Below are 22,501 nucleotides of genomic sequence, written 5' to 3'. Positions count from 1 at the left end.
ACTTGGGTCTCTTGACTCCTTGTCCAGTGCCCTATCCACTACAATGATTCCCCATTTTTATTCTAACAGGTTATGCATAATCCTTCTCTACACGTTAGAACCGAGTCAAACTGGTTTTGTGTGCGTGTAATAGAGACGCTAATCCATATTTGCCACATATGTTGATTTCATCACACCTAGTCGTAACCAGTTTTGGAACGTTTGTTAGTTTTTAAACTCTTAATTGACTTAAATCACTGTAAAACCTTTAAAGGCTTTTGTGCAGTGATCGGTCTTGTATTGTAGTGTTCTGAATTTAATATGGCTCCTTTCAATCAATTCCTCATTTAATTACAGCACTGGTCTAATGTCATTATTCCCGATTCAGTCACTTAGCATTTAATTAATGCCACTCTTACAATACCTTGCACTTTATTCAATATTGTTGACTTAGGAAAATTCTTTAAATGTTTCTGTTCCCCTTCAGCGTCAATTTTTTATTTTGGTTTCTTTTTTTAATCATTGATTAGACTAGAGGTTAATGACGACAAAGCGGCTTGCTTTGTAGAGTGTGTGTATTTGGTGAGCTGTAATATATGGCTGTGTCTTCATTTCACAGTTAGCTGGGGCTTTTCCTTGGCTGTTATCCCAGACCCCCCCCCGACCCCCCCCCCACCCCCCTCCAACCTGAGTATGCTTTAAATCCAGGCTTGCTGGCCCACCTAGGGATGGGTTAGCCCAGGTACTGCTTTCCCTCAGGCTGGAAGGGTAACCCTCCCACTTTGCAGTATGGATGCAGGCTAAACCCCTAGAGTGCTAATAGTCCTCCAATGCCTTCCCACGCTTGCCCCCATGTGCCTAGAAGGACAGACGAGTTCTCCCACAGTTCCCAGGGAAAGAAGGGTAGAGCGGCTCATCTTACTGCAGTATAAAGAACCATGGGATGTGCTCCCGGAAGTCCTAGGTTGCGTCTACACTGCAAAGAATACCCTCGCGCCAACCAGTCTGAGACTGGCTCAACTGACTTGGGGCTCACGGAGCTCATGCCATGGGGCTAAAAATTGAAGTGTAGATGTTCCCACTTGGGCTGGAGCCCAGGCTCGGAGACCCTCCCCCCTTGCTGGGTTCTCTTGTTCACACTGATTTTATTGACCGGGCCAGCCACAGCCAGGCCATGGGCCAGTGAAGATGCACCCCGGAACTTAAGGCAGGACTTTGCAGTGAGGCTGCTCACATCCCAGGCTAGGCTAGCCCAGCTGCTGATCACCTGAGTTAACTCTGCAGTGAACACTCTGTGTGTGAGTGAGGGAGGCATGCACTAAAATTGGTCTACCCGCACACGTTGTACTGGTTTAATACTGTTAGGGATGTGATATTTGTAGGGACCTAATTAGACCAGTACAACCCCAAGCATGGTGATACTGGTATAAAGGTGCCTTATGCCGGTACAGTTTATCCCCCTTCCCCTAGAGGAATAGCTAGCCCAGTACGAGCACATCTGTACGGGTATAAGCGCATCCAGGCTATGAGGCTTGTCCTGCTTTAACTATACTGGGATAGCTAAAACTGTGTCACTTTGGTATATCGACAGGTCCCAAAGTCAGGCCTATCCAGAATTCTTGTACCAGCTGAACTATTTCAGATTGGGGGTGGGGGTGATTTCCCCCCCCCCCCGCCCCCACCAAAACAGCTCGACCGATCTGACTCTTAGTGTGAATGCAGTTATAGCCGTATTCTGGTGCCGTCACACCAGAATAGCTTATTCCGATTTGGGAAGAGGAGTGGCTAGGGCTGGTCTGAACGCCTTTTACACCAGTATGGCTCCAGCGACCACACGAGTCCTGCTATAGCGTTCTCGTCACAGAGGTACAGTTTTGGGTGTAGACAAGCCCTGATCGTATCTTGCATGTGAGACAGGACTTGGATGAAATGACTGTACAGGAGATTCTTTATTGAGGCTGCAGGACACACAGACCCTGTGGTTCTCACTGGCTCTTTAATTTCTAGCCTGTGCTGCCTATCCCCCCCCACCCCCCCCAGGATCCAGGATGTTTCTAAGTCCTGGCCTGGATTAGGCAGTTGTGGAAGGGAGTGCTGACCACACACACATCCCTTCCCCATTTAAATTGATGTTAATAGTAAAGGATTTAAACAATATGACAGTATCATGGCAATTTGTATGAACATGTGAAAATAGGGGGAAATGTTTACATGGGAGGTGGGTCTGAGCTGTGAAGTTCAGATCCAGAGACAAAGTTTGAGGGTCGGGGTCGCTGGAACAGGGAGAGCCAAGGGGGCCATCACTTGTTACCGGCTGCAAGCGTTGGGGAGGGAGGGGGCGGAGAGGAGTGAGCAGGGGGGAAGGCCTTGGGAGGTGGGGGGAGAGGTGGGGCAGAGCCTCGGGGGGAGCGAAGAGGCAATGTGGGGGCGGGGCCTTGGGGAAAGAGGCGGGGCCACAGTTCGGGTACCCCCACTTTTAAGGAGCTTCCTCCACTCCTGTTGAGGGTGGGAAGGTTGCTCAGAGCAGGGGATCCAATTCTGGTCCATTCTAGAGAGTCGTAGAGTTTAGGGCCAGAAGGGACCCCCAGATCATCTAGAGAGATTGGGGATATTTATAGAGCTGGGCAGGAATTTTTCAGCAAAACCCCTTTTCATTGGAAAATGACAATTTGTCAGAATCAAAACGGTGTGTGGGAAATTTCTTATATATATATTTTTGTAAACCAAATTCTGGTTTTTGGGTCCGGCCGCCTATTTTGTTTAGAAATTTGTTAATTTATTGCATTAAATTTTTGTTATTGCATTATAAAATTTATAAAAAGCTCGAAATAGAATCAAAACATTTCTCTTGATCCAATCTGAAGTATTTTTTTGGATTTTCAGTCTGTGAAAATTTGAGATTAACTTTTTTTCTCTTGATTCGGGATGGGGAATTTTTTTAACAAAATCTTGAATTCTCCTGGGACAGGAAACATGTTTCCTGCCTGGCTTTAGTTATTGACCCCCAAGGCTGAGTGGAATGGAGCAGGAGCAAGCTCCTGCAGTTACCCACTCACTGGAGAGTGCTATGGGGGTGCAGAAGAGCTGGGTTCAGTGCAGCCTGGTTTAATCCTGCCCACCATCTCCTGCTGGCAATCGAAGTACAGACACGGCCCTGAGCCTGGTGGTCAGATCTGACGCCCTCTCTGGTTCAGGGAACGGTGGTTCAGTGGGGCTTTGCTGCTCACTGATCCGCCTCGGGTGTCCCTTTGCTCTGGGGGGATCTCTGAGGGGGAGGGAGCGAGGGGTGCTCTCGGCGGGGCCTGGTAACTCAAACCTGGCTTCCTCTGCTTCCCCGTGCAGTGAATGCAGCAAGCGAGACGGCCCTGGACGTGGCAAGGAGGCACAAACATGTTGAGTGTGAAGAGCTGGTAGGTCGAGCACTTTGTATTCACGGTAATGTAGGCTGGTTGCTGTGGGGGGAGGGCGGATGGGATCTGCTGTCGGGGGGGGGGGGGAACAGGTGCCTGGTACGGGGCAAGGAGGGAGGTGGGCATACTGTGGGGTGAGGTCCTTTCCCAGGATGGAGATGGGAGGAAGCAGGGTCCTACTGTAGAGCCTGGATGACTCCTGCCACGGGCAGAGAAGGGAAGCAAGTTGGGGGTGCTGTGCCGTGGGGTAGGGGTGGGTTGGGGGCATGCAGGATCGGAGAAGATCAGGGCTCTACCGAGGAGCTGAATATTCTCGCACCCCAAATTTCTGGCAGCTTGAGCAGGCACAGGCCGGAAAGCTAAACCTGCAGGTGCACTTGGAGTACGACTGGGAGGCCTCTCAGGAATACACCTACGACAGCGAGGAGGAGCTGGAGGAGAAGGTACTGCTCTCCTGAGCAGCATGTGTGCGCCTCCCTGGTCTCTGCCAGGCCAGGGTTCTGGGATGGGCAGAGCCCTTCCTGCCAGGGGCAAGCGGGACCCCTACCTTCATGACGGTTCTCGGGGTACCCAGCAGTGTGAGTCCCCTTGTTACTCCCCTGCCTCTAGCGTGAGGGAATCTTCCTTGTGGTAACTGGACGGCAGGTCTTGAATGCCACCAGCCTCTCGAGCGCTCCCCTCCAGGCACCCGAGTCCCCTTAGAAGCGTTCGACTGTGACATCCAGCTCCTGACGCTGGCTACTCACAGGAATCCCAGACGCTCTGCCCCCAGAGAGCAGGGTGCCCTAGTTTTATCTTAAACCTCCGTCCCTGTGTCTCACACACAATGTGTAATGGAACAAAAACAGGTTGATTTGAGAGAGAACGGAGATTTCCCCCCTGGAAACCAGAGAGCGTGATTGAAACAAATGGTTCCCTCGCAAAACAAAATCGGCAAATGCGAACTAGGGCTTCCACTTTTTAAAAGTTCCCTTTCCTAGCGAATAGAGTAGATGTCCCCCCACCCCACCCCAAAGTGGAGTCTGTTGCACAGCTGGCTGGCTTCACGGGAACCAGGATCCAAACTTTTCCAAAAACCAGTCTGGATCTCTGGCTTGCCCACTAGGCCTGCACGTTGCTATGTCAAGCCAAGAACATCAGAGGAACCCAGCACCTGGATGACAGGGCAAAGGGCAGCAGGAGTCAGGTTCCAGGAACATAGTGGGGAGGTGATTATGCTGAGCACCTACCTGGTGGGCACCAAGCTACTGAGAGGGGTGGCTTTGCTGAGGGTCTCTGGGCAGCAGCAAGGAAGCAATGGTTGTGTCCCCCCCCCCACCCCCAATCCAGCTGAGCCCGCTGCAGCGATCCTTCAAGTCCACGTCGTCCCCAACCACGGGCCAGCCCGCCCTCTTCCCCCAGAACCGGTGGAGCTGCACTGGCATGGACATCAGCAACAAGACCTACGAGACCATCCTGGTCCCCTCGCGGCCCATCCAGCGGCGGTCACACAGCGAGGAGATCCCCCCACCGCTGCCCATCAAAAACCCGACCAGAGGGGGCTCCAGAACCAAACCGGGGCAGAGCCCAGCAGGTGAGCTTGTCCCCCTCAGCCAGGACAAGGGAGGTCGGAAGTGCTGGTGAGAGCAACGCTCTGAGGATTCAGCCCTTAGGACTGGCTGCTTCTTCAAGCCTCTTGATCCCAGCCCAGATCCGCTGTCCCTATTGAGTACAGGGTTTATCCTCCAGCCAAGCTTCCTGCGTTGCCTCAGGCCCATGGGACTCTGGGACCAGCTGGCCCAGGAAGGGTGGAGGCATCCCGGACACTGGAGAATAACCAGGGATGTTCAGTTCTCTTGGATCTCAAATACAGCTGAGGTTTAGGGGGAGGTTCAGGGCTGGGGAGAAGGTCCCGGCTGGTTCTTACTCTGAACTGGCTTGGCCATTCCTGGAAAGGGCTCTGCAGGTCATAAGTGCCCGACTCTGCTCCCCAGTGGGAAATCAAAGACCGTGGGGCTCTCAAAGGCCAAACAATGTCCCAATATGGTTGGTAAATGCATGGGGAGCTCTCTGCTGGGGCACATCACTTCCTGATCTCCTGTACCCTCTGTTCCAGATCGCCCAGAGCTCCCGCGTCAGGCCTCCGAGCCCCAGTCCTCTGCGTCATCAGAGGCACCTGCCTGCCGACACCTGTCCACATCCAGCGCTCCCAGCACCTTGGATGGCTGTGCTTCCCGGCCGCTGTCCACCTCCCGAAGCCCCCCGGAAGCCAGACGCACGGTCTACTGGGAGACCCGCTCGGAGACGGAGAGCAGCAGCCAGCGGAGGACGTCGGAGATGAGTCAGACAACAGCGCAGCAGCCTGCTGCTGGGACATCGCCGGAACAGGGGCAAATAACCCCAGTCAAGTTCAGGTAGGGAGTGGACCCTGGAGCTTGTGGCTGAGAGGAGAACCCCCTGGGGATAGGAGCGCCCCCCAGTGGCGGGAGAGGTGTCGGATTACCTTGACTGGGGCTTTGCAAAACCTGCTAGATGTGTTGGCGCTGATCAGCTCAGGAAGAGCCCAAATTGCACCCCAAGGGCCAAACGATCCAGGGTTTGGCCCTTGGGTGCCTTTCCGCCACATGGGGAATTCTTCATGGAAAAGGGGGGAAACAGGCGAAACCCTCTGAGTCTGTGCAACTTCCATATTGTTGCAAATATTCAGCCCTATCGCTACCGTGGCTGTGCAGTCCTGCAGCTGGCACTGTTTAGTGGGGAGCTGGGGTTCAAGGAGGGGAGAAAAAGCCATTGTGGGGGCGGGGGCTCTGTGGAAGAAACCATTGGCTAGAATAAGTCTGTGCTTTGGAGGGGGAGCCCACTGGGGTCTCGTGGTGGGGGAGAGGGTTGGGAGACCACCTCCCATCTTTCTGATGGTTTGAAGCAACCCCTCTGCCTTCAGCTCAGAAAGCACCCGGTCTTACCGGCGGATCAGCGGCGGCTCGGTGGGGAAATCCTCCGGCTTGGCCATCTCCCCGCAAAGCTCTGGCTGCCCCGAGGACCCGCCTTCCAGCAAGGCTCCGAGTTTAGTGCAGAACGCTCCCCCGGTACCCGTGCCGCGGAGGTTTGCTCCGGTAAGTGTCACGGGAAGGGGGCTGGTCCCCGTCTCTTTGTGGCTCCACTGCCCCTCTCTGTGGCTTCGATTTTCCACCCCCCCCAAAGCTACTCTCACATTCCCTTGCCAGCTGTGAAATTCCCTGCGATCACTCCCGCTCCAACGTATGTGCTCACCACCTGCTCGGCCCGTCCGATTTTGGGCTCCCTGGTGGAGTGCGGGGTGCAGCTGTAACCCACTGATCAGTGTATGTTACGTGTCCCTGATCTACAGAGGATATGGATCCGTCTCTCTTTAGCTCAAGTGGCAGAGACTCAGGCTTGGTCTACACAACAGACTTACTTCGGTAGAACTGCGTCACTCGGGTGTGAAAAATCCACCTCCCTGAGCAACGTAGTGAAACTGACCTAACCCTCTGTGTGTACGGTGCTGTATCGGCAGGAGAGCGTCTCCCACCGATACAGCTACTGCCTCTGGCGGAGGTGGAGTTGTTCAGCCAACAGGAGAGCTCTCTCCCGCCCAGCTGCACCGATGTCCATTTGTAGTGTAGACCTGCCCTCCCACGTTTAGATCCAGAGATCCCCGGTTCAGTTCTCCTATGTGTCACTTAAGATGGTGGCCGTCACAGTGATTCCAGATTGGGGCGGGGAGGGTTGGGGCTGGTCCTCACTGCTGCAGATGGCTTGTTAACGAGGGGCAGGTGGCTGGCTGGCTCCGGGCCTCCCGGGAGGAAAGAAACTGGCCCTGCTGGGGCTACCTTGGAGGATGAGGCTGGGGCACTTACCACCTCAAAGGGAGTAAAATCCCCAGGTGCCGTGGGGCTCATGGAGCAGTTGCTTCACCCATTACTTTGGGGCTCTGGAAATCCTGGCTGCAAGGGCCACAGGCTGAGCTGGGCATCTTCTGGGCATGGTTGTTACCGTGGCTACAAACCGCTTGGGAAAGGCTGGGTCGGGGAGAGGTGGGCAAAGGTGAAAGAAGTGATAGGTGGGTGGGGGGAAGAGGCTTGGGCTGGGGAAGTGGGGGGCAGGCAGGGGCAGGGTTCTTTAACCCAATGTGCCCCCACACCACGGAGCCCCCTCTGTGATGCCTTGGAGCAAAGCAGGCGGCGGGAGGGGCTCAGCAGCAGGCGTCTCCCTGCCCCGTTTCCTGAGCCAGGACTCTGGAGGCATGTGCCGTTTGCTTGCGCAGGCCAAGGTGAGGCAGAAGAGGGTGATGGCTCTGGTGGACTGCAAGGGGGAGAGGGCCCGGGAGCTGACCTTCTCCAAGGGCGAGGTGATCGTGGTGACCCGGGAGGAGGATGAGCAGAGCTGGGTGAGTGCTGCTGCTCTGGGGGCTCCTGGGACTACTGGGATAGGCCCTGGCTGGGGAGCCCCGGCCCTGGGTTCTAGCCTTGGGGCCCGAGGCTCTTGTTCCTCTGGGATCGGCTCTCGTACTGTCCCAGTCCCTTAGGAGGGTGGTGGATCAGGGCCCGGGGGCTGGAGGGGGATTAGATTAATGTTTAGGGGATGCTTCTGCTCCCATCTCCACTGACCCCTCTGGTCTAGGGTGACCAGGTGTCTGGTTTTCGACTGGAAGGCCTGCTCGAAAAGGGACTCTGGCGGCTCCAGTCAGGACCGCCAACCGGGCCATTAAAAGTCCGGTCGGCGGTGCTGCGGTGCTAAAGCAGGCTAGTCCCTGCCTGGCCTGGCTGGCACCACGCTGTGCCCCGGAAGCGGCCAGCAGGTCCGGCTCCTAGGCAGGGGGCCATGGGGCTGCACGTGCTGCGCCCTGAGCACCGGCTCCGCACTCCCATTGGCCAGGAACCAGCCAATAGGAGGTGGGGGGAGGACAATGCCTGCAGGCGAGAGCAGCGCATGGAGCCTCCTGGCTGCCCCACCGCCTAGGGCCCGGACCTGCTGGCCGCTTCTGGGGCGTGTGCAGCGTGGGTGTCAGGGCAGGCAGCCTGTCTTAGCTCCCCCGCTGCACCGCTGACCGGGAGCTGCTCAAGGTAAGCCCACACCCCTGCCCCAGCCCTGAGCCCCCCCGCAACCCAGAGCACCCTCCTGCACCCCAAACCCCTAGCCCAGAGCTTGTACCTCCTCCCAACCCCCTCCTTCAACCCGCAGCCGCCTCCTGCAATCCGAATCCCTTGGCCCCAGCCTGGAGCCCCCTCCTGCACCCAAAACCCCACATCCCAACTCCCCACCCCAGCCCAGAACCCCCTGCCACACCCTGAACCCCTCATTTCTGGCTCCACCCTGGAGCCCACACCCCAAGCTCCTGCCCCAGCCCAGTGAAAGTGCGGGAAGGAGGGAAAATATAGTGAGCTGGGGGCAGGGGCAGGGCTAGGGTGTTCAGTTTTGTGCGACTAGAAAGTTGGCAACCCTACTCTGGTCCCTGGGGGTGCACAGCTGATGCACTCTCAGGCCCTTCCTCACAGCCCCCAGCTAGGAATTGTATTGGGGGCAGAGATGTGTGGTCTCAGGATCCCACCTGGGGTGCAAAGGCCACCCTCATCCTCTGCCTTGAATATCTGTGAATCTTCACACTTCTCCGCCCCCCACCAGCGACCCCCACTCCTTCCTGAACCTTCTGAGCCGGGACCCCCCATCGGCACCTCTCGGTTCTCATCTGCTGCCTTTTGCCCCCTCTCTCAGGTCGGCTTCATTGAAGGAGATGGCTCCAGGACGGGCGTCTTCCCTGCCAGCTCCGTCCACCTCTTGCAAGAGTGACTGGCTGGTTTTTCCTTTCCCCTCGGAGCTGGTGTGAGCTCCCGGCGAGCGTGTGAGGGGCAGGGCTGAGCGCTCACTCCCCTCCCCCCCCCCCACCAAGGTGTCAGGACTTTGTGCTCAAGCAACTCCACAAGGGCATCACAGGAGCACAGGCCTGTTTTCTTGCTTCCCTTCCCACCCCCGAGTCTGGACCTTGAGGGTAATGGACGCTAGGGCACGTACTGTATTGAGGGTTTGAGGCAGGGGCTTGGGTGGAATCAACATTCCCCCCCCCCCAAATACTCCCCTCCCACCATGTGCTGGTCTATTTAGCCTCTTTACCCAAACTAGTTCCTTTTCCTGGACGGAGAGGCGGCTGGGCATCCCACCCACCCATCGCACCAGGACCAGTGTCTGTCTCTACACCCCCAGCCAGGCCAGCTCACCCTAGCCTTGCAGCTCGCTGGATGAACTGGACAACGGGATCCATCATCTTCGCTGCCTCAGTCAGGGGGAAGCTGATCAACGGGGAAGACTTGAGGATCTGGTGGAACTTGCAACCTCCTCTGCAGAGTCAGGGACGGGCTGAGGAGCTGATAGGGACGGCGGTTCGCTAGGAAATGGACAGAGAACGGACAACGTTGCTGCACCTGCTCTTCAGGCCCCGGCTTCAGCCATTTGTCTGCTCCGTAGCTTTTGTGGGCTTTGAGGGGTCGTCTCCCCCTCGGAGCAGGGGTGGGGTTATGGCTGGGCCGGGAAAGGGAGTTCAGTTCAGAGCCTGGATGCCTCTCATCACATTCCTGTGGGATAAAACTGGGAGCCAGGAGCTCTAGCATTCCAATACCGGGTAGGGGGCAGGGGCGGGGGGAAGTTCCACTGGGCTCAAATGTCTGTATTGAAGGAAAGAAAGGGGGAGGCAGATCCCAAACTTTGTGTTCTTCCCACCCCCCGTGAGTCAGGACGGGAGAAGGCTGCCAACCCCTTGTGGGTGACTAGCGACAGTCTCCACGTGGCCATGCAAGGTGCACTGCTCTCCCTGTTATTTCCTAGGGATACCAGACTCTGTGGAGCATGGAATGGCAGGACATGGCCCATCAACTCCTGATGTCCGGCCTCGTGCCCTGGCCAATGCTGGGCATCTCTCCTGGCCTCCCCCCACAATGCCCCCAGCCAATGAGCAGTGCTGGGAAAGGGGGGATTACCTTGCACCTCGGAGACATACCGGAGTCTTTCTTTGTCTAATTCTGGCAAAACTGGCCCAGGCTGATAAACGCTGATGAGAGGGGGATAAAAAGCAAGTCTCCTAGTGCTGCATGAGTTATCCTAGAAATTAGAGATGGGGAAGCCATCCAGACTGTTCCCTCCCCCCCCCAGGGGGGTGCGCTAGTACAGGGGGGTTCACTACAGCGGATCCTCCGGTGTTTCCATTGATTCAAGTGCTGCTCTTTCCCTTCAGCTGCTCTTTGATGTCAGAGAGTTGTCTCCGGACACTGCCTAAATTCCCCCTTTGCGCAACTTCATCCCATTCTCTCCTGCCTCTTCCTCCGGAAACCACCCCTCTCCGCCCCAGCGTTGGCACAGGGCTGGTTGAATACCCCCATTATGCCTCGGGGCATTCACCGTCCCTGCCCTTTAATAACAACAACGAACGCCTAACGCTTTTCATCAGTCGGTCTCAAGGCACTGCACAGAAGAGATGAAGAGCATCATCCCTGTTTTACAGATGGGGAAACCGAGGCACACAGCCGAGGTGGTGATTTACCCAGGGTCATCCAGCAGCAAATTCTGTTCATGTATTTCCCAGACTGCTCTGAACCCCCAGGTTCCTCTTATTTAAAAGTAATTGAGACAGTTGCTTTTTGGCCTGTCCTTCTGAATCTCCGTGTTTCCCCACCTGCATAATTTGCAGGTACCATTTAGGGCCGCCTTAGCTCAGCACAAAACTAGCATGATACCATCGACTTCAATGGGCCTGCTTCCATGCCTGAAGTGATTTTTTTTAATAGCGTTTAAGCCCGGAAAGGACCATTAGATCATCTAGTCTGAGCTCCTGTGTATCCCAGGCTGTCGGTTTTCACCCAGCTACTCCTGTGTTGAGCCCAAAAACTTGAGTTAAACTAAAGCATTTCAGTTCTCAGGCACCTAAACTGATGTGTGCTATGGGGAGAGAACAGACGGGACCAAAGTGCCCCAATGCCCGTGGTGCCCTGCAATGGCAGGGCATTGGCCAGGTGGGAGAAGTGCTTTATGACTTAGCAGGATCGAGGCCCAGATCATCTGCTTGAGAAAACGTAGCCCTCGATGGCCTTAAAAAGGGGTTAGAAACGGTTCCCTTTTGCAAATCAAGTGAAGGGGATCGGTAGTGCAGAGGGCTCATTCTGGATCAGACCTGACCCACAGACCAATTTACACCAAGGGTTAAATTTCTGTAGCCCAAAGGTTTACACACCCCCCCCCCCCAAAAAAAAAAACAACCCCAAACACCCTGTGACTTGACTGTCACCCCCTTCAGCTTTTGTCTGTTTCCTGTTTTAGGAAATGAGGCTTTGCTGGAGTCTCAGTGAATCTTCTGTCCTGTGGGTTTAATCACCCCCCTGCTCCTGCTTCACAGAGACCCTCCTCTTCTTGGGAGGCTGCTCTGTTTCTGTGGCTCCAATCTGGCTTTCCATCCCCTTTCCCTTACAGGAAAATACTTGAAGGAAATAAAGGGAGCCAGATGGATGCCTTGTCCCTAATAGGAGTCCAGTCCCTGGGTCTCTCCTTGGTCCCTCGCCTTTGTCTATAGCATGGTAGGAGGAGACAATCTCCAGGCAGGAATCCTGCAGCAGGAGACCGTGATGTTTTGAGGGTACGGAGAAGGAAAAGCTAGTTTGTCTTATGGCTTTCCCACCACCCTTTCTTCCTAACCCTGAAACTGTGAAATATATGTATTTTTTATAAATAGGAAAGAGGTCTGTATTGGCCCGTCCGTGCAGTGTCGGGCTCAAATTGGAGGTAGGCCGGCTAGATTTGGGTCCAGATTTCAATCATCCATAACGCCAGGGAGTCTTCAGCTCTGGTTTGGCCTAACCTAGAGAGAGACCGTTGAGTGCAATGACTAGAAAGAAGGCTCTTGATTGAGGTGGCTGGACAAGAGATGGCTCCCTGTGGTTCTCCCAGGTTGCTTAATAATTTAGGTGCAGGTTTAGATCTGATGAGGACCCCACCGCCAAAAGTTGTGGTGGGGAAGGGAGATGAGGGTAATTTTGGGGCTCAGGCCTAGGCCCATCTCCGCTATGAATGTACAGATTTTTGGTTTTTTGCCTCTGACTCCTTTCCCATGGGTCTAATGGTTATACAGAGACTCATTCTAGCCTCTGTCAGGAATACGTTTTAAAGGGAGTGGGGAGCTTGTTTGTTTGGCTTCTGCAATGGTTTACTGGGACCAATGCTTCTGACCTGTATGAGCCTCCCTTGTGATTTTTTTTTTTTTTTTGTCCCCTGTGATCAAGTTGCATTTTTTTATAATTGTCAGTGGGTTTGTAGTGGAATATTTAATCTCAAGATGGTCTCTTTTTTTTATTCCTCCCCCTTCCCCCCCATTTCTAATAAAATTGATTATTTTTTTTTTTTGTAAGTGGAAGTGGTTCTGTGTGTGATGTGACTGCAACAGTCCCATGAGTGTGGTTTTCCATAGGTATTAATAGACAGTCCAGGGATGAGTGAGGTATGAGTAGTTATATACATTTAATAATATAATTAATACAAGGGCTCATCCCAAAGCGCTGAACAAACTAGGTATAGAAATCACTTCACCCATAACTGAAATGCAGCCACTTCTGGAGTGGAGTCTGGCAGCTGTTTAACAGTGCACAGCACTTTAAGCCAGGAAAGGGAAGCATATTGTCTTCTCTTGAACTGTGGGGGGGAACAGAGGGAAGCGGAATGGAATGAGCTGGGGTTGGAAGCTGGAATTGGGCTGGGATACTCTTGGGGGATTTCTGATGGCCCTGAGTGGTTTTATATCCCCTCCACTGTGACAGCACCTCATGGGGTGTTAGTTCAGTATTGCCTCTGAGGTCAGAGTGCCCCGAATGTACCATCAACGCCATTTCCTACAGCAGCTGAGTCCTTGGTGGACTCTCTCATCTAGCTATAAAGATGTGGCAACTCTTCCACCGGGGACCTTGCTTCTAGGTCACGTTGTCCCCGAAGCACAGGTTGTGGGTGGCAGCATCTGAGCACAAAGGTGTGTGAGCAAAGGGCTGAAGAGACCGCCTTACTCCTCTTTCCTCCGATAGTGCATTTGCAACTGGACCCAAGTAAAGGGTTTATTTTAGTCAATATGCAGGTTAGATTCATGCTGATGTGAGTTTATTTTTCCTGGAAGTGGCGGAATCCTTCCCCTTGGCCTCCTAGATCAGGGGTCGGCAACCTGCGGTATGTGCACCAAAGGCGGCATGGGAGTCGATTTTTACTTGCACGCTGCTGCCAGCTGGGGTCCTGGCCGCTGGCGCCACTCAGCCCGCTGCCGGCCTGGGTGAACGGAACCCCCGGCTGGCAGTGGGCTGAGTGGGGCTGGCGGCCGGGACCCTGGCTGGCAGGAGCCGGCGGACGGAACCCCAGACCAGCAGTGGGCTGAGCCGCTCAGCCCGCTGCCGGTCTGGGGTTCCGGCCCCTTGCCAGCCAGGGTCCTGGTAATCGGCCCCACTTAGCCTGCTGCTGGCCTGGGATACCAGCTGCCGGCCCCGCTCACCTTGCTGCTTGTCTGGGGTTCCAGCCACCCGGCCCCCTGCCAGCCGGGGTCCTGGCCGCTGGCCCTGCTGTAAATGTAAAATTTATTACTGGCATGTGAAACCTTAAATTAATGAAGACTTGGCACGCCACTTCTCAAAGGTTGCCGACCCCTGTCCTAGATGAAAATACGTGAAGGAATTCTTGAGTCGTCTCTCTATATAATTCTTGGTGTCAAATTGCATAAGGGATCCTGTCCAGGCAGCAACTCTGTGTGTGTTCCCACCTGCCTTTTTAGATTTGGATCAGCCATTTTATACCCAGCTCTCCTGACAACCCGGAAAGGGACTGCTTGGCTGCACTTTGCATTTACCCTCAGGAGTAAAACTAAAGATTTACAGATGGGGCAGGTATAACTTTACTTAAAGGGATACTCCTCATATTTAAAACAACAAATCCTCTTTCCAGTAGCCCCGTGGGATGTTACACCTAGAAAAACTTTTGAACATCTAGACTGAGATTTAAAAAATAAAATCCCCAACATTCAGCTCCTAAATTTTCAAAAGCAATTTTGCATGCCTCTTGTTGTTATCTGACTTGAGACAGCTGAATAGGGGCAGAATTTAAAAAAAATAAAAAATAAATGCTAAGCACCCACCCTCTGAAAATCGGGGACCGTTTTGAGGTCTGTGAGAGTGGACACCCAAAATCACTAGTTACCCTTCAACATTTGGACCCCAAGGCCCCAATTCAACAAAGCACTTAAGCATATTTTGAGTCCCCTTCAATGAGATTTAAGAGTGCGCTCAAGTGCTTTGGAGAATCCGAGCCAACATCTTCATTAAGGGTACATCTGCAGTTCTAGCTCGGGGTGTCATTCCCAGCTCGAAGTGCAGACGTAGCCTCAGATGCCTGACTTTCAAAAACGCTGAGCTGCCCACTGACTTCAGCGGGGGCTGGCGGGCCCTCAGCACTTTTGAAAATTAGGTTTCAGAGTAACAGCCGTGTTAGTCTGTATTCGCAAAAAGAAAATGTGTGCATCCGATGAAGTGAGCTGTAGCTCACGAAAGCTTATGCTCAAATAAATTGGTTAGTCTCTAAGGTGCCACAAGTCCTCCTTTTCTTTTTTTGAAAATTAGGCCACTTCTCTAGGTGGACTTAGGAGAGCTTGTGTTTTTGAAAACTTTGATCTGACTTTAATTCTCACCCTTGATGCTGTTTTCTTTCTGCAGTTCCCTGGGCTGGAATGCTATACATCAAACAGATCTGTTTCTGTTCCTAATCAGTTTCATTTTTACCCTCTCTAGTCAGTTTCATTTTCTGGTTCTCTTGCTGCAGCCCAGTGTTGTTTTTCAACACTGCAGCAACCTATTAACTCCTCCCCCCGAAGGGCTACATGAAAATGTTTCTAGTCCCATATGTCTGCCCTCCCCTGCCCCCATCCCTTCCTCCCCCTTTTGATAAAAGAAACCTTACATTTTGAGCCCTGATGCTACCTCCCTGTGCCTCTTTAAGCACTAAGGCATGGCATGGGTTTTATCTCATACATTCACACCCCCTCCCCTGGGCTGGTGTTAAGAAGCTGGCAGACTCCAATGGCTTAAGCCAGGGGTTCTCAAACTGGGGGTCGGAACCCCTTGGGGGTCATGAGGTTATTACGTGGGGGGTCGCGAGCTGTCAGCCTCCATCCCAAACCCTGCTTTGCATCCAGCATTTATAATGGTGTTAAATATATAAAAACATGTTTTTAATTTATAAGGGCTCGCACTCAGAGTCTTGCTATGTGAAAGGGGTCACCGGTACAAAAGTTTGAGAACCACTGGCTTAAGCTGTACTCTTATTACCTAAAAATGCTCAGCTTGGGGGGTCATTATGAACTTGAATTTGAAAAACAAACATTAGGGGAAAAAGTCAAACCAGTGAATTAGTGGCACTGTCTAAAACCCCTGGCTAGTCAGTCTCTCTCTCGCTCTCTGTTTTGAACACGTGCATACATATACAATCTCTCCCCCTTCGTTTTGCAAAGCTCCCTTAGGCTGAGCTTTATCGGTAATATCGGCCACCAGCTGCTCTAGGCTCTTCAGCTGGGATGCTGTTTTAAAGTTGTTTAGAAATATAGGACAAAAGCCCTCCTAAATCAGACCACCATGTCCAGTGTCTAGTATCCTGTCTCCCTGGCGAGCTTATGCTTCAGAGCTAGGAGAAATCCAAAGCTGGCCTGTGGTGGAACACTGGCTGTGGAGTTCAGGACAATTCCTTCCTGACCCCTCATAGCTGATCAGTTGGTGCCTTGAAGCATGGGACTTAATTACCAGGGCTAGTCAAAAATTTTCCTCCAAAACTCTTTTTGATGGAAAACTGGGTTTTTGGCTAAATGATTTTTTTTCACGAAAGATGTCTGCTTTCTGTGGAAATTTTTGATTTTTTTCTTCAAAAAGCCAAATACCCAACATTTGAACCATTTCAATTTTGCTACACTGCCATCGTGCCTCATGTGAGTTGTAGTTTGTCGTATGTGCCGTACAGACACATAGTAATGGTCAGTTCCTGTCCCAAAGACCTTAAACAACCTAGTTATTTACATACATAACTGCAAATGTCATTATTAGCTTTACAATTATCCAGTATGTTAAAAAGCTATAACCCCCTGAGCTGTTAAACTAAATATTATAAACCTCTGGAACTTATTGCTGCAGAGGATTGGTTTAATACACTCTTTAAAAGGATTACCCGCTACTATGAATAAGAACAGCATGCCACTTGAGCTACAATAAAATGACATGCATCACCAAACCCTCATGTTTCAGGACATATGTTGGTCACCAGCTGTGGTCAGGAAGAAATTTCCCTTCTCTCTCAATAGGAGAGGGTTGCACCGGGGCCTTTCGCTGAAGCACCGGGCCTTGGCCTCTGTCTGATGCAGGATCCTGGACTAGAAGATCCATTGCAGTGTGGCAAGCCGGTTCTGGGGGAAATTTCCAGACTGGGTTTGTGGACCCAAGAGGCAAACGGTAGACAGAGCGTGCCAACAGGTGGGGGCTTGGTACAATGCAGACTTTCAGCAGCCCAGCGAGGGCCATGCCCTGCCCTGGCTGTGCCTAGCCTCCAGCTCTGTTCCTAAAGTTCCCAAGGCCTGGGGGCATCTCCTGCTCCCCTCCGCTCCTCGCCAAGTGTTTTATCCATGTGGCTGCTGTAGCCTGGTGGGGGGCTGTGATGATCCTCGGGCCCTGGGCAGGCGCAAGGCAGCTGTCACCGCTCCTGATCTAGACGGTCACACACCAGGGTACCTCCTGCGTCCACACGCGCAGCGCTGCCCCTCCCGCCCCGCAGCCGCTCGCAGCCTCCGCCCGGCCCTGCTCGGACCTTGGCTCCTATATTTAGCCCGTCCCCCTTGTGCTATTTTGGCTGCATGTGGCGGCCCCGTGACCACGCCCCCTTCTTTGCTTTCGCTCTTTCGCTCCCGTTTCTTCTTTTTCGGTCCCCCCCTAAGCTGTCAGCGGCCCCCGCAACCAAAACTTGGAGCAAAAGTTCGACCAACTCCCCCCCCTCAACACACACACTCCTCCCCCCCACCCCCCGCCCAGGCCCCGATGAAAACAGATCCGAGTTGTCCCGGGGGCGAGCTCCTGGCTGCTTTTGTGGTTTAACGCCCCCCCCCACCCCCCCTTCTTGCTCCTGAACGCCAAAACTTCGGAGCCGCGATCATGGGGCGAGCCGAGGAGCTGGTGAGGATTGCAAAGAAGCTGGATAAGATGGTGACCAGGAAGAACACAGTAAGTAAATCCAATAGTGTGTGTGTGTGTGTGTGCCCGCGCGCGCGCCAAACGGGCGGGGGGGAGATCCAAAAGTGTGTTTGTGTGTGTGCCAAACTGGGGGGGAGTAAATCCAATAGTGTGTGTCTCTGTGTGTGCGCCATACTGTGTGCGTAAGAAAACACACACACACACAGAGTGTGTAAGAGCAGGGTAAGAAAAACCAAAACAGTGTGTGTGTTTAAACTTTCCAGAGCTTGGATCGTGTGTTTCTAAACTTTCCAGCTTGGATCTGTGTGTCTGTGAAGAAGGAAAACCAAAACGGTGTGTGTGTGTGTCTGTTTAAATTTTGCAACTTGGCTCTGTGCAGAAGAGAACCTCCTGGATAAATCCTGCTGATAGAAGGAGCAAGGGCTATTTGGCGGGTCTCTTCCAGCTGATTTGGCCTAGGGAACTGCTGACCGCACTTGCTAAACAGCCTGATTCTGATTTGCTCGGGGTTCAGAGGCTGTTGTCCCCACCTCCCTTGAGGGAAGGGTGCTCGGCACCTCTGTAAATCAGGCCCTCAAAGGTTTGCTCCCCCAAAATGTCAACTTTGGTGCCGACATGTGAAAACGACCAAGTTTCTTGTAGCCTGATCCTTTGGGTTTCAGCCATCCAGTCTAACCCAATACCTCTTGATTCCTCTGTGCATTTGAGCTGTTGCTTTCACTGGTCTCCTGACTGTATTTTCATTTTGCCAGGGTTTGGTTGCATGGTGTTTTTCAACCCCACCCATCTGTGGGGCTTTCTGATTGTCCTTCGTGGCCCTCCCCCGCCCCGCCACCCTGGCTCAGGGGCCGGGTTTGGAGAGGTGTAAAGGGTGGGTGAAAGCGACAGGAATCTGAACCGTGCAAACCCAATCTCAGACTGGGGCTTGTCCAAGAAGACTGGGCTGGGGAAAAGCAAAAATATCCAGGGGAGGAGGAGGGGAAGGAACTAGGTGTCTAAACCTTTTTCACAAGAGAATGAAAAAGTGGAACGTGGGGGGAGGGGAGGGATGAGTTTAAATGAAAGCTTGTGCACCAGATTTAAGAACAAACAGGACAGGTGTCCCCGCCCGCCCTGAACTGTTCTAGTACCTTAGATAAAGTAAACAGTTTAGTGTAGATACAACCGGCCTGATCCTTCCTGTGCATCCGTCATGTCCTGGAGAAGGTCTGCTGGCTTCCCCTGATTTGCTCTGCGGGCCCAGCTCCTTAGCTGGTGTAGCTCGCAGGTGCAGGGAGGCCACCCCCATCACGCTGGCAGGGGATCTGTGCCCTGATTGGCACTGGTGCAGTGCAATCAGGATCTGATGCAATGTGCAGTGCAGGAGGAGCTGGTGCCTGAGGTTAATATTTTACTTTCCTTGTGACCTTTGTCTCAGTGGAGTGTAATTAATCCCCTCTGATCCCCCCGCCCCTCCTTCCAGCATGATACCTGGTGCTTGTGGCCCTGCCTGCAAATGGGGGGGGGGAGGGGGGAAGCGAGCATCTATAAAAGGGGAAGTATGTTTACATATGTTAACACGTGATATGGGTTGCACCACAGAATCTGTTAAAGAGCTGCTAATTGCTGCAGAGTCCCTGGAAAGTTTGTCTCTAATTGCCAGTGCATGGTGGGTGTGTTGCTTTCTCCTGTGCACTGCAGGGCCTGATCCTCCCTTGCCCCGCTCCTGGTGGTGGTGTTGACACCAGGGCAAAGTGGGTGTAAAGGGCCACTCCGAATGGCAGTGCTTTACCTTTGTTTTGCACACAGGCAAATGGCTGCAGAAGGCGCTGGGCAATAGAGAATTGGGCCTGCAGACTGGGCCTCCAAATGGCACCTTCTCCAGGTCTCCCACGGCTGCGGTGGAAGCCCCAGAGTAGCCAGCCTTTTTACCCCCAAGTTGTCTGGAGGGGACCATGAGCCATTGTCCCAGGCATCTTTCACACTTTGAGGCTGCTCAGCTCCCGCATGGAGTGTGCCTGGTCCAGGCTGTGGGCATATGTTCCCGGGCGACCTGTGGGGTCTGTATCATTTCTAGCTGGTGGCAGTCCGTGAGCCACTTGTACTGTTCAGGAACAGTGAAGCCAAGGTGCCATGTAGCTGCCAGTGGTGTCTCATGTGTCTAACCCGAGAGAAACCTATTGCTGAGTGCAGGGGCGGCAGGCAGGTTTGTAGAAATTTTGGTGGTGCCCAGAGGGGGCCCCCCCCCAAACTCCACTCCCCGCCTGCCTAAGGCTCTGGGAGGGAGTTTGGGTTGGCGGAAGAGGTCTGGGGTGCAGGCCCGGGGCTGAGGCAGGGGATTGGGGTGCAGGAGTGGTGCGGGGTGCAGGCTCTGGGAGGGAGTTTGGGGATGGGAGGGGGTGCAGAGGGAGTGGGTGCAGGCTCTGGGAGGGAGTTTGGGGGCGTGGGAAAGGGGTGAGGGTGCAGGCTCTGGGAGGGAGTTGGGGGTGGGAGAGGGTACAGAGGGAGTGGATGCAGGCTCTGGGCGGGAGTTTGGGGGAAGTAGGGGGCATGGGAAAGGGGTGAGGGTGCAGGTTCTGGGAGGGAGTTTGGGGGTGGGAGAAGGGGTGGAAAAGGGCTGGGGGTGCAGGCTCTGGGAGGGAGTTTGGGGGCATGGGAAAGGGGTGTGGGTGCAAGCTCTGGAAGAGAGTTTGGGGGTAGGAGGAGGGGTGGGAAAGGGGTGGGGGTGCAGGCTCTGGGAGGGAGTTTGGGGGTGGGAGGAGGGGTGGGAAAGGGGTGGGGGTGCAGGCTCTGGGAGGGAGTTTGGGGGCATGGGAAAGGGGTGGGGGTGCAAGCTCTGGAAGAGAGTTTGGGGGTGGGAGGAGGGGTGGGAAAGGGGTGGGGGTGCAGGCTCTGGGAGGGAGTTTGGGGGTGGGAGGAGGGGTGGGAAAGGGGTGGGGGCGCAGGCTCTGGGAGGGGGTAGAGGGGTGCGGTGCTTACCTGGGGCTCCTAGGCAGGGTGGGCCAGGGAGCCTCTGAGTGCTGCGACCCCCAGGCACTGCCCCCACAGCTTCCTATTGGCCGCAGGGGCGCTTGGGGTGGGACACAGACCCCGCCCAGGGGCTGCAGCGAGGGGCCGGCTGCACTGCCCGTGGGTGGGGGCCCCGGGCCGTTTTAAAATGCCCGGGGGGCGTGCGGGGGCTGGGGAAGGGGAGCGCCCGGGGGCGGAAGGCGGGGCCGAGGGAGAGACCTGGTCTCAAACAGTGCTGGAGCTGGGCCCCGGGCCACGAATATTCCCGGTGCCCCTGCACCACGGGCCTGTTGAACTCGCTGCCCATGGCTGAGTGGCAACTTGTGCCTTATCGTGGAGCTCCATCGATCCCCACAGATTGTTCAGAGGCTTTGAGTGGCATCTTACCTGGAGGAGACTGATCGAGGGGCTCAGTACAGAAGAAATAGGGAGTAGGCTGATTCCAAGCCCAGCTGAATCGCCATGGGACCCTGGTAGCGGTGGTAGCTGTGTTATGTACATCACAGCCCTAGTGAAAGAAGAGGACCCTGCGGGGAAGAGTCCTAACCCCACTGAGCAGGACTCTATACCTTTGGGGTCAAACCGTCCGTAAGGCCAGGAGACGAGCAGATCTGCCTGAGTGGCTAAGCCAGCGACTCTTCTGAATCTGTCGTGTTCAAGTTTAACTCTTCTTAAAGATTGTTTAGCTAGATACCAGGAGGGGATGTGAGCATGTGTGTGCTGTTTCTTTGCACCTAGAAGAGGAAGACAGGCCGGAGGGGGGAGATTTTCCCACCCAAAAATGAGCTTCCATCAAAAATATTTTTTTCTCCCTGGGAAAATCTCACTTTTAATTGCGTTCTTTGGTAGGGGAAATGTCCGTTCAACATGAAATAAAAAATGTTAATTTTGTTCCACTTTGAAATGTCCCATGTAAATTCATAATTTTTTCATTAGAAATATTTTCCAGGAAAGGATGTAGTTGGTTCTAGGTTGATGGTTCTAGATAGATGCTGGAAGGTAGAGAGGAAGACAGAGCAGCTTTAGGGATAACGCTGAATTAATGCTAATAAAAGTTCCTCGTTCAGTGTTCGGAGAAGGTTGCTTCTTTACCACTAAGAGACAAGGTGAGGGAGGTATTATCTGTTCTTGGACCAGCTTCTGTTGGTGAGAGAAACAACCCTTGGAGCTTAAAAGGAATTTTTCTTCAGTGCTGTGTAAGCTCGAAAGCTTCTCTCTCACCAATAGAAGCTGGTCCAATAAAAGAGATTACCTCACCCCCCTCGTCGCTAATATCCTGGGACCAACACTGCGACAAGGACACTCTTTACCACTAACACAGGACGAAGACCTAACTTAGCTCAGCACGACTGCCATCCTAACTTGTCAGCAGCGCTTTGAACAGCCGGCTCGTTTGCAATTCACTGAGACACAAAGGGCCTGATTCTCCATAACTTTGCACCTTGGGTTGTCATACGGCACCAATCAATCAGGGCACAAAACTCTGCCCAAGCAGCCATTCCCATTCATTGACCCTGGTAGCGTTTTGCACCCAGTGTGTGCACTTGTTTTGCACAGCTGTGTCTGTCACGTGGGGGGCAAGGCAGTGGGGAATTCGGCCCCGGGGCACAAGACCTCGCGAGCTAACCTGGAGAAGCAGCAGTGTAGTTGAAAAGGTGTAACAGCTAAACACAGGCTGCTTTTGTAGGGAAACTCATTACCTCTTGGGTGGCTTTTAGGGGGGCAAGCATGCTGGCGAAGGACATCACATCCTGGTCACCTTGTCAGTGTTCAGAACCTGGCATTCCTCTAGAGCAGGGGTGGGCAAACTTTTTGGCCTGAGGGCCACATCGGGGTTGCAAAACTGTATGGAGGGCCGGGTAGGGAAGGCTGTGCCTCCCCAAACAGCCTGGCCCCCGCCCC

General features: G+C 53.7%; 2 protein-coding genes across 2 annotated transcripts in view; both read left to right on the top strand.

Annotated features, from left to right (window-relative positions):
* ASAP3 (ArfGAP with SH3 domain, ankyrin repeat and PH domain 3) overlaps nucleotides 1-11,609 on the top strand; it is a 67,307-nt gene extending 55,698 nt beyond the window's left edge. Inside the window, exons 20-26 of the mRNA XM_074934622.1 lie at nucleotides 3,322-3,389; nucleotides 3,725-3,832; nucleotides 4,719-4,962; nucleotides 5,485-5,782; nucleotides 6,310-6,481; nucleotides 7,654-7,776; nucleotides 9,102-11,609. Coding sequence (XP_074790723.1) covers nucleotides 3,322-3,389; nucleotides 3,725-3,832; nucleotides 4,719-4,962; nucleotides 5,485-5,782; nucleotides 6,310-6,481; nucleotides 7,654-7,776; nucleotides 9,102-9,176 — 1,088 coding nt within the window. The 3' untranslated portion in view covers nucleotides 9,177-11,609. The remainder of the gene's footprint in view (nucleotides 1-3,321; nucleotides 3,390-3,724; nucleotides 3,833-4,718; nucleotides 4,963-5,484; nucleotides 5,783-6,309; nucleotides 6,482-7,653; nucleotides 7,777-9,101) is intronic.
* Nucleotides 11,610-17,518: 5,909 nt separating this feature from the next.
* The window catches only part of TCEA3 (transcription elongation factor A3), a 28,926-nt gene continuing 23,943 nt past the window's right edge, over nucleotides 17,519-22,501 (top strand). Inside the window, exon 1 of the mRNA XM_074934204.1 lies at nucleotides 17,519-17,641. Coding sequence (XP_074790305.1) covers nucleotides 17,573-17,641 — 69 coding nt within the window. The 5' untranslated portion in view covers nucleotides 17,519-17,572. The remainder of the gene's footprint in view (nucleotides 17,642-22,501) is intronic.

The sequence above is a fragment of the Natator depressus genome, chromosome 19 (genome assembly GCF_965152275.1).
Source record: "Natator depressus isolate rNatDep1 chromosome 19, rNatDep2.hap1, whole genome shotgun sequence".
In the NCBI taxonomy this organism is placed as follows: Eukaryota; Metazoa; Chordata; order Testudines; family Cheloniidae; genus Natator; species Natator depressus.
Note: the sequence above shows the minus strand (reverse complement) of the source record. Positions and strands in the feature narration are given on the sequence as shown.